This window comes from Octopus sinensis, linkage group LG14 (assembly GCF_006345805.1).
Source record: "Octopus sinensis linkage group LG14, ASM634580v1, whole genome shotgun sequence".
Lineage (NCBI taxonomy): Eukaryota > Metazoa > Mollusca > Cephalopoda > Octopoda > Octopodidae > Octopus > Octopus sinensis.
This window is the reverse complement of record NC_043010.1, coordinates 19,396,480-19,408,979: the sequence shown is the minus strand read 5'-3', so window position 1 is coordinate 19,408,979 and position 12,500 is coordinate 19,396,480. Positions and strand designations below refer to the sequence as shown.

The window sequence follows — 12,500 nt, the reverse complement described above, 5'->3', positions numbered from 1 at the left end:
ATATATGTATGTAAATATATATATATATATATACATGCATATATATACATATATACATATATGTATATAAGTATGTATATACATACATATATAAACATGTGCGCGCGTGTGTGTATGTATGATGGGTGTATGTACGTATCATTTGGTTTGGATCAGGTTATTAGTTTGGTAGCATGTGATTGGATAACAGTTTACATTGAGGATCATTGATCAAATAATTGGTTAATAAACAGATTGACAATATTCCTATTTTATCATTCTATTATAAATGTAAGAGCGATTATAACAAATACTCTACAACTGCAATCTCAGTAATAACATTAGTTACGTGCGGCATGCGATAAACAGATATAATAAAAGGAGATGAATGGACGTTAGCCGTTTACTTCATGCTACATATGTTTCAATGACATGGCATTTTATTCATGCATTACGTCATACAATATGCCAGCCATGAACTCTTAATAAAACGCTATGATAGGGAAACATAAGAGGTATGGATTGAACTGTTAACGCTCATTCATTTCTTATGTACGTATGCATGTATGCATGTATGGCTGGATGAATGTATAAACACACACACATATACATACATTTGTGTGTGTGTGTGTGTGTGCGTGCGAGTGTGTGTGTGTTTGAGTGTGTGGATCAAATATCTTGATTCAAATTTCTTTAATATTCAAGTTTCAGGCGTGATGCTAATCTTCAGGCATTGGAATTTGTATATATATATAAATATAAATATATATATATATATATATATATATATATATATATATATATATATATATATTATATATATATATATATTATATATATATATATAGATATATATATATATATACTTATACATATTTATATATATATATAACATTTATTTAATTAATACTTCAGTAAGAATTGTAAAATTCCTTGAATTTCTTCGGTTTCCGTTTCTATTCGGAATATTTTCCAGATTCATGTTGATTGTTGTTGCGATATGTAAATATTTTTTTCTGATTAATATATTCAACATTTAATCATCACTACCAACCTACAATACGACACACTACTCTCTCGATATTGTACTCTCGATGGCAAATATAAACTTAAAACATGGCAACTACGCATACATATAGACTCTCACTTTCACTGAAAACATGGACGTTTTGTTTGGTACCGGAAAGAAAATAATAATAATAATAATAATAATCATAATAATATAATAATAATAATAATAATAATAATGATAATAATGATAATAATAATAATATAATAATAATATAATAATAATAATAATATAATAATAATAATAATAATAATAAATAATAATAATAATAATAATAATAATAATAATAATAATAATAATCTATTCAAATATGATGCAAAGTATTATTTGTGTGTCAGTTTTTAAGTTCTAAGTCTTCGAGTTTTAGGTTTAGGAATATATACTACATACGCACACATATACACATGCACGCATACACTTATATATTATATATGCCTCTAAATATGTATGCATGTGTGTGTAGATATATAATACACACACACACACATACATATATATATATGTATATATATATATATCATTTTTCATTACACTACAATCATACCGGATTTTCACAAACTGTTATGTAACTGCACACACTCGTTCAATATATATATATATATATATATATATATACATACATACGTATATATATGAATATACATGTATATATGTATATGTATACATACATGCATTAAAAACGTATAATATATATATATATATATATATATATACATATATATGTACATATATATGTATATGTATGTGTATATACATATTTGTATATATATATATATGTATGTATGTATGTATATAGGTATCAATGTATGAATTTTTACAGATATTCATACATACTCACATACATACATATATTCTCAGCCTTTGCGTGCATAAATACATACACTACAGCAATAGGTAAAAGTTTCGATAGCCATATTAACATACGCATACACACCTGTATACATATATATATATATATGTATTATGTATGTATGTATGTATGTATGTATGTATGTATGTATGTATGTATGTATGTATATACATGTATGTGTTTGTGTGTCCCTGTATCTGTATGCATGTAGTACATCATATTTATTGCGTTATCGGAGTTGCAGTTACTTTATTGTTCCGTAACTTTAAGTTTCATGTTTGCAGCAAAAGACATCATATAAATATAAAAGAACCCTGTATATATATATAATAATTATTATTTGAGGGAATATTATTCCTAACTTACAGGGAAAAATTCAATTTAGAAATACTAAATCAAATTTCACAAAATATAATATATATATATATAAATTAGAAAAACCCCATCTTTTATCAATTCATGGTGTAATTTAATTGTTCCTCTTGAATTGATAAAAGGTGTTTTTTTTCTAATATATATATATATATATATTATACTTTGCTACTGTAACATTAAGTTCTGATTGAATTTGTGCCTAAATTATGGTATAAGGAACTTATCTATGTCTTTCAGTGAGGTTGGCTACCAACCTTAAATTAAAAATATTTACAGTAAATTTCCAAATTTTACCAAATTCTAAGCAGTTTAGAAACATTGCGTGTGTACGCTTTCATGTTGTTTGTTCGTTTACGTATTCGTAATAACACAGGGAACTAAGTATTGCAGCGGTTAAACGCAAACTGTATAAAATTCTCAAAGACCACATGGATTATTTCGTCTCTGATCTCAAAAATGAGTACACATTTACTCAATTAGACATCGTCTAGTTTTATTCCTTCATCTCTAAATTGTTACTCAGTAGATTTGTAAGCTTTGTCAAGTCATACAACACCCATAATGATAATGACATAGAAATCCAGATATAGAAAGCCACATAAGCCTTATAATTCGACAAAACCTCCAGCTTGCTTTGTTTTAAATAATGGACACTACTAATCGACTTAATACCCGTATGAGTTTGCTTGGTATCGCAGAGATGTTTGATGTTACTAGTCATTACAACCTGGATACATTTAAGAATAAATTCATGATCATAGATATACGCCTGTATAGTGACGATGGGTTGGCTTTATCACATGTTTGATATATAATATGTAATTAGCGCCTTCAGTAAATTCTGTATTAGAATAACAATATCCAAAAATATGAGCATAGTTAACGTCTTAGATATTACATTCAATCTAAATACGAATAAATATAAGCCTTGAAGGACATCAACAAAGATTCCAGCAGTGTGCCCATTGTCTTCAAAAGCCTAATTTAAATATTAGTTCGAAGCATCTCTATGCTAACTTCAAATAAAGATATCTTTTATATAGTTTCCCCCTATGATAGTTTCAAATGTTGGCACAAGGCCAGCAATTTCGAAGAATGTACTAGCAGCAAGCTGTCACACAGATAATGTATATTTCACCCCTACATCCCTTTCAAAACAACTAAAAATATTTTAAGCTTAATCAGTAAACATTTTCCAACAAACTATTGTTGCCGGATATTATCTAATGGAAAAAAAGGAACTAAGATATAGCTGCTCAATAATCATAACAAATATTCTTTCTAGAAACTAGTTAAACAACTAAAAGTAAATTGTAGAAAAGCAAGGATTCATGTTTTTCTCAGCCAGCCGTGAGAAGTCGAGACAATTATCTACGAGACCGGAGTCATCATAACAAAACAAAGACCTACATGCAGAGAGCAAACATTGTTTTGGCATGTCGGATGATACATTCAAATATCGTTTTACAATCATATGTATTTCTTCGGAAATTTAGAGAAAAAGGAATATTACCAAACTATCCAACTATATCTAAAAATAAAAGAAAACAACAAAATACAGCTAGAGAATTCTTAAACGTTTCAAACTAAACAGTAACGGGATAAGCATCTGTGGCTTGTGCAATACTGAGAAGTATTTCATACGAATGGATCTTAACAAATGTAATGACTATTTATTCAGATGTCAGATTTAACAGTTGCAACAAATGCAGACACTTCAAGAAATTCATTTTAATATCCTGGAAACAAATTAAATGGGTTCCCGCGCTGAAACGCATTATAAATACTCTCTTACATATACATACGCACTCACATATATATACACAATCACATATACATACACACACGTATATATACACAGCATATATTTGAAACATTTTAAAATTTGGAAAAATTTTAGAATTGATAAACTTAAATATCTAACGTAAAGGAGTTGATCTTCCTCTCAGAAGCAAGCAGTTACACTTCATTTAAAGACTATATTTTACTTACATCCGCAACCGACAGTACAATACCAGGGAAGTCCTTGTGTTCATCTGATAATCATCTTTATAAGCAAAGATTTTTGACTGTAGACATGAAACTCTTAGTGATGTTACAATAAGTTAGCTACGACCATGATATCACAATATTTCGCTGTACCACGTCATGGACCAAAACTGTTTTATTCGTGACAACAATTGTAATCTAAACACATATAACATATATGCACGCGTGAGCACTCACACATACACGCAAACACACACATGTACGCACACGCATTTATACCTATATAGCTTTAACCGTGTTTCTGTTTAAAATGTTCTATTTAAATGTCTTTTTGTTGTGTGTACGTGTGTGATATTTCATGGAGTTTCACCAGTTTTCACTTCCTTAGAATTACATAGAACCATCTAGACACTATTAATGATAATCCAATAAAACAATCTCTCTTTAATCTGTCTCAATTCCGGTTGGCTTGCTGGTTGGTCGGTTTACTTTATGTTTGGCTGGATTTGCTCTTTCCGCCGCCGCCGCCGCCGCTGCAGTTTTCTTTTCACACAATCGATTTACCACAATGAGGACACATATGTAAACCGTTGGACATCTTAACCGGGGAGCTGTTGTTATTGGCAGCAGTTTCACCCGTGAGCCTCTTCGGTGTCAGCTTCTTGATTTTATCGAGGAAAGACGAGGCTTTCTCCTGCGATGCAGCTAATACGGAATGCAGTTGATTCTGTTGCAGCTGCAGCACCTGAAGCTGTTGTTTTTGTTGTTGCTGCTCTTCTTGCTGTTGGTTTTGTGCATCAAGTTCTTGTTCTTCCTCCTCGTCTTTATTTTCTTTTCCTTCTTCTTTGTCGTTTTTCTTCCCATTAACCTCGTCGAAACCATTGCTGTAGTAGTTGTCTGGAGTGGAGTCGAGAATGTCGTCAACTTTGGTGTCCAGCGAACCCTGCTTGAATCTAGCTGTTCCCGTAGACATACGTCTACCAGGAATCAGAGTGCTGAAGTCCAAACTGTGTTGCTTGGCCTGCTCCCTCAGTTTGACGCCGCGCCGTGGTGACAGACGAATTGGTCGGCCATTGATGTCGCTACTAGTCAGGTGACGCGCAAACTCCAAAATGGTTTCATTATTATCAAAAATTGCTGCAAAGCTACCGTTTATGAATTTTGGTGAGCAGGGTACATGACTCAGAATCAGACTCATTCCAAAATCACGTCTTTTCATTGACAGCGTTCGTTCGAGCTTTGTTTCCTCCGATGACGTAATTATAGCTTTCTCTTCGGGTATTTCCGGTATGTCCCGGATGAGTTCGTCCTCTTTGCTTTTGTTCATTAGTAAGCTCAAGTCTCTCAATACAACACTAGAAGTGTCCTGGATGGTTTTGAAGTCGCCTCGGATGTCTTCCTCCGTGGTGTACTGTGAGGTCACCGTGAATCTTATGACGTATTTCCCCTTGAAAGAAGCTGGAACCATGTGAAGTTTGCCTGATTTGTTCAGCAACTTCAGAAGGAGTTCAGTCAGTTCATTTTCACCCTGAAATAAATAAATAAATAATAATAATAATAATAATAATAATAATAATAATAATAATAATAATAATGATAATGATGATGATGATGATGATGTTGATGAAGATGATGATTTCAAATTTTTGCCACAAGGGCAACTTGTAAGATGGGTTTAAGTCGGTTACATCAACCCCAGAGCGTAACTGGTACTTATTTCATCAACCCCACGAAAGGATGAAAGGTAAAGTCGACCTCGGCGGAATTTGAACTCCAAACATAGAGACGGACGAAATACCGCTTAGCATTTCGCCCGGTATGCCAACGATACTGCCAGCTCGCCGCCTTAATAATAATAATAATAATAATAACAATAACAACAACAACAACAACAACAACAACAACAACAACAACAACAACAATAATGAAATGACTGTAGAAACTACAGTGTCCCACTTAATTGGCTACTCAAGGCCCTTGCGATATACAAGATCTCTCTTGTTATCTCCAAATTCTTACAAGGTAGCTTGGCCAAGTGTTCTATACAATAGTAATGGAATGAGCCAATCTAACAACATCAACATCAAACGAGGCATCTTTGAAGGTGACTCCCTCTCCCCATTACTCTTTTGCATGGCACTGATCCCACTCTCAAACGAACTGAGTAACACCAGGTATGGGTTCAAAATGGATAATATTACAGTAAATCATCTGCTTTATATGGACGAACTGAAGCTGTTTGCTAGAAATGACGAAGAGCTAATGGGACTGCTAACAACCGTTAAAGAGTTCGGCAATGACATCAGGATGGATTTGGGCCTTGATAAGTGTTCTAAAGTAAATTTTGTAAGAGACAAGCTCAGGTAAACAGCTTCCGTTAAATTAGATACCGACACTACCATCAAGAAGCTTGGCCCACAAGGAAGCTATAAATACCTGGGGATAAACGAAGGAGACGGTATACATGACGCTACTATGAAGGGAAAAATAAGAAAGGAATATCACAGGAGAATACGACTCATACTAAAAACTGAATTCAACCCTAAAAATTGCATCGAAGCCATTAACACCCTGGCACTTCCAGACGTCCAATATAGTTTTAACATGATTAACTGGAATCTTACAGAGTTCCAATGCTGGATAGGAAGACAAGAAAACTACTAACATCTAAGAACATACACCACCCAAAAGCAGACTTTGATCGTCTGTACCTACCTAGAAGTAATATAGGGAAGAGGAATTATGCAGGTAGAACTGTGTTATATGACCACCACAATAGCAATGAACAGGTACTTATTTAATATAGAAGACTGGATGCTACAGCTTGAGTGCAAACACGAAAGCAGCAAAAAATCACATTCCATTGTCAAGGAAGCTTGCAAATTCGCAAGGGAATATGGCATTAACCCTGAATTAGATGAAGAACTTGAAACCACTGCCACCAAACAAGCAAAACGGATCAAACAGACTGCAAAAAAGAAAGGGCAGAAACAAATTGAGGAGCGGTGGGGCCAGAAACCTCTGTATGGACAGTATATACTTTAAAGCCGAAATGCTGATGTAGACCAAGCGACAACCCATCAGAGACTGAAGGTTTCCTATTGGCGACAGAAGATCAAAGCTTGCTTACCAAAAACAGTTCTGGCCCTAAATGCAGATTCTGAGATGAATTTGATGAAACAATAGACCATCTCACCTCGGGTATTTACAGAGGAAAATATGTAAACACTACAAAATCAGCACTCCTGCTTAATGGTATGAACATCACCCTAAGTCAGTCGTTGAAGGTAAAAATGTCAGTCTTCTGGGATTTTCCAGTCAACACCGACAGAACGATCCAGGATAATCGACCGGACATAGTCATTAAAGATAGAGAAGAAAATACTTGTAGACTAATAGATGTAAATGTTCCCGCTGATAAAAATATATCTGTAAAGGAATTTGACAAATTAAGTTAATTTAAGGACCTGGAAATTGATATACAAAAGATGTGGCATCTTAAAGCGAGAACTATTCCTGTTATTGTGGGTGCCTTAGGTATGATAAGAAAGGGATATTAGAAACATCTAGATAATATCCCAGGAGAACCATGTCTCAGAGAAATCCAAAAGATTGTGCTGAAAAGTATTGCCCACATCTTTAGAAAAATCCTATCAATTTAAATGTCGGTGTCGTATTACATGAAGATATTTTGTTATTGCCCCTACTGCTTCCTCTCCCCAAGCTTCCAGTCGTGCTGTAACATTTCTTATCCTTCACTCGCCCTACGACGCTGGGTATGTCTTGGCGAGTGATTGTAACAAACAGGCAGATTAAAAGCAAATAATAATAAGGATAATAATAATAATAATAATAATAATAATAATAATAATAATAATAATAATAATAATAACAACAACAATAATAATAATAATAACAACAACAACAATAATAATAGTAATGGTTTCAAATTTTGCTACAAGAGCAGTAATTTTGGGGGAGGGGACGAGCCGATTACATTGACCCCAGTGTTCAACTGGTACTTATCTTATCGACACTGAAAGGATGAAAGGTAAAGTTGTTCTCGGCGGAATTTGAACTCAGAACATAGTGACGGCCGAAATGCCGCTAAGCATTTTGCGATTTTGCCAGCTCGCCGCTTTAATAATAATAATGATGATGATGAGGAGGAGGATGATGATGATGATAAATGGACGAAAAGGGGGAAGCAAAAATCCTTTGGGACTTTGATTTCCAGACAGACAAAGTGTTAGAGCACCGAAGGCTGGATATAGTAATCTTTAGGAGGGACAAACAAGAGTGCCTAATAATCGACGTAGCAGTGCCAGGAGATCAACACATCATCATGAAAGAAAGAGAAAAAGGTGATAATATGGAGACCTGAGAATTGAGATCGCGAAGATGAGACGAGCTACGATAAGTTATTCCTATTGTCATCCGAGCATTGGGTTTCAATACCATCCAATCTGAAAAAAAAAAAAACGAAACAAAAAAAAAAAACATCTGAAAGCTTTAGAAATACCCTACAATCTATGTGTATTGCAAAAGTCGGCATTATTGCGTCAAGTGCTGTCTGTCTGAGGTCCTTGTTATGGCTTGAGTACAAACCCCAGGTAGACACAATATCTTCAATCAACAACCTCACGATATTGTATACTGTGCGACGTCTATAATAATAATAATAATAATAATAATAATAATAATAATATAATAATAATAATAATAATAACAATAATAATGATGATGATGATGATGATGATGATGATGATGATGATGATGATGATGATGATGATGATCTTTTCTTTATTGGCCACAAGGGCCGAACAGAAAAGAAAAAAAGACCAATAGAAAACAAGAAACAAGTGGGGCTTAACACAAAAACACGTGTATACAATGAAAGCGAATTTCGTCTGTCGTTACGTTCTGAGTTCAAATTCCGTCGAGGTCGACTTTGCCTTTCATCCTTTCGGGGTCGATTAAATAAGTACCAGTTGAGCACTTGTGTCCATGTAATCGAATTAGTCCCTTTGTTTCTCCTTATTTGTCCCCTCTATGTTTATCCCCCTGTGGGCAATAAAGAAATAAATAACTGTTCAGGTGAGATACAGGCGAATCACTTACCTTCAGTCTAAAAACAACCATACCCAGGTGACGTTCGGCAGGGATTTCAAATCTTTCATCGTGTTTCATCAAGGTCTCAAACAATATGGCCAACTTGACTCCCTGTTGTTGCACAGAAGACAAACAGAAAGAAATTGGGTTTGTTAGGTTTGGTTTGGATAAAGAACAACTGAAGACCAATTCCTCACACACGCACACATCTAGCTATCGCTCACTCGCTCACTCACACACAGACACTCACACATGCACACTCACACTCGCACACACACACCATTCACTCAATGACTCCCTCTTTCTCTCACACGCACACACACTATGATACACCAATACATTAACAAACACAGCAGGATTGTCAAACGGCCTTCAGTAGAGTTTCGCCCGGTTCTCGATTCAATCTCTCTATATATAAACGGCAAAATGTCTGTCTGTGTGCGTATCCTTTATACAAATCCACAATTTTTCAGTTAGAGGGCTCGCACTTTCTATGGTCATTCAAAACCGTCCAAGGGTGGTCGTGCTTATCTTTACATTTTCCCAGTCACCCCACAAAGCCATTAAAAAATCAATAGAAGTGACTTTTTTGTGAATTTTCTATCCAAAACTCAATCAAAATGCCCGAAACTTGATACGCCAATTGAATGCCAGCTAGCTGTATGTGATTGGTCGGAGATTTGGACAGTACTCGCGTGTATGTGCGCATGCACGCAGCTGTATTTGCATGCACTAGCACTATGACCCAGCGTTGCCAGGTCATAGTGCTAGTTTTATATAAAAGGACTAAAAAAATTGTATCTCGAGAGGGTCACTTTACCAGTTTTAATGCTGTTTATTGTTACTGACTTAATACACGTACAGGTGGTAGTTATAGTAGTGGTAGTGATGGTGCTGAATGTTAAGACATAAGGTGGTGGTGGTGGTGGTGATGATGGTGTTGGTGGTGGTGGTGATGGTGATGCAGGTGTTGGTGTTAATGGTAGCAGTGGTGGTGATGGAAGTGGTGGTAGCAGTGATGGTTGTAGTGTTGCTGTTGAGCGAACGGTCTTCGTCCCAGAGCTCGCAGTAGGAGAAGTCCGGAACGTGGTCCTTTGCTATATTCGTAAGACCTGCAGAAGAGAAAGCAGGTCAACCCCTGACACCAAGAGCATCGACGGATGGATGAATGTGCATCCAGGCTCAGCGGTTGCGTAGGAAGTCGGGGACAAGAAACAGGAAGAAAGTAGTGAGAGAAAGTTGGAGTGAAAGAGTACAACAGAGGTCGCCACCCCCACCCCCCTGCGGGAGCCTCGTGCAGCTTTAGGTGTTTTCGGTCAATAAACACTCACAACGCCCAGTCTGGGAATCGAAACCGCGATCCTCCGACCGCGAGTCCGCTGCCCTAACCATTGGGCCATTGCGCCTCCACTGTTATTGCTGGTGGTGGTGTTAGTGGCAGCAGTGATGGTGGAGGGGAAGAAGGTGTGATGGAGATGAGAAGAGTTTTGTTGAGTGTAGGCAACACTTTTAGAAACTTTATGAACAGTAAAGCATTTTGTGGTGCCAACCTGAGGAATTGTTCTGTGTAGGAGAGAGACATTGGCAACATTTGTTGAGATTTTATTGGAAGTTGCCAAAAAGAGCGGCTGTAATTTGAAAGTCAAGAGAGATGGTCGTTTGTGGGACATCATCCGGCGGCTTCGTTTCTTACTTAGGTTATGATAATCTCTCGATCGAGCTGTGCGTTGTGTTCTTCAGCAAAACACTTCACTCCTCGATAAACACTTTAATCCTCAGTCTACTCAGCTGTCAACGAGTACCCTTGCGATGGAGTCGTGTAGAAGCAACATTATGGTCCCGGTCCCAAATACGCCATAGAAACCGGGCCACTGACCTTACAAGTCCCAAGGTTCGAGACGGTAGCTTACTTATTAAATTGATCTCATAGTTATTATGGTAAAAAAATAAAAATAAAAAACAAATCAGCGGTCGAAGTGAGTAATTTTAATTTAAATCATCTTTTCCTCTATCGACTCATCCAGGAGATTCGTATCTCTCATCTTCTTAACGCTTTGGATACCAGTATTAAGCAATCAGCCCTTTGGATGTTTTGTGAGTCAAGTAACTGGATCGCTTAGGTGACATAAGAAACCAGTGTAATATTTCATGGCTTCTAATCTCTTATCATCAAGAAGTTTTAAAAGCAACAACAACAACAGCAACGACAATATCAAGGAATAAAAATAAACGATCGACTCACGTGACGTATGTGTTTCTGAAGACCTTCCACGCCGAAGGATCGGATGACGAACCATAATTTTAGGGCTCGAAACCTTTTGCTGAGAGGAATTTGCCAATGCTGGAAATAGATATACATTTCTGTTAGAATGTCTTATTGACGAGTTTCATTTCTTCACTTCCCTGAAGAGAAGATTACATTGCTTTACACCATTTATACTTTTGAATAATATCAGTGAAATCTTCGAAACATGTGTCGGAAGTAAAAGTATTTGAATTATACCTACGTTAATTCTCTCTCTCTCTCTCTCTCTCTCTCTCTCTCTATATATATATATATATTATATATATATATATATATATATAGAGAGAGAGAGAGAGAGAGAGAGAGAAAACAAGAAGAATATACAAAAATATCGAGCATCATGTATAACATCATAATGCCAAACGGTATACACACTCACGCACACACGTGAATATATACTGAAAGATATATATATATATATATATATATATATATATATATAGATCGATAGATAGATAGATAGAGATAGATAGATAGATAGATAGATAGATAGAGAGAGAGAGAGGTGAAGGGAGTAAGAAGTTAAAATTCAATTCAAATTCTCGCAATGAATTAGAATTGAATCACGCAGTTGAAATCTTGAATAATAGGAGCTTTTTTTAAAAAAAAAACACATTTTAATTAAAAAAAGGTTAAAGTTAAATTTTTAACGAGTTTTCTACACAGTGCAGACGTTAATAATCACTTTCTGTTAGTAAAAAGTTACACAATCATAACTAATTAATAAACAGCTTTCTCCGTTATAGTACAGATTTCTACCATACTCTATTTTGCTGTGAGTTCAACATGCGCCGGAATTGGCTTAGGACTAGGTTGAGGGT

General features: G+C 35.5%; 1 protein-coding gene across 1 annotated transcript in view; it reads right to left on the bottom strand.

Annotated features, from left to right (window-relative positions):
* Positions 1-2,375: 2,375 nt before the first annotated feature.
* Positions 2,376-12,500, bottom strand: part of LOC115219006 (histidine decarboxylase-like) — a 138,522-nt gene continuing 128,397 nt past the window's right edge. The window contains exons 10-12 of the mRNA XM_029789045.2: positions 11,617-11,715; positions 9,384-9,485; positions 2,376-5,790 (exon numbers count right to left, since the gene is read on the bottom strand). Coding sequence (XP_029644905.2) covers positions 4,810-5,790; positions 9,384-9,485; positions 11,617-11,715 — 1,182 coding nt within the window. The 3' untranslated portion in view covers positions 2,376-4,809. The remainder of the gene's footprint in view (positions 5,791-9,383; positions 9,486-11,616; positions 11,716-12,500) is intronic.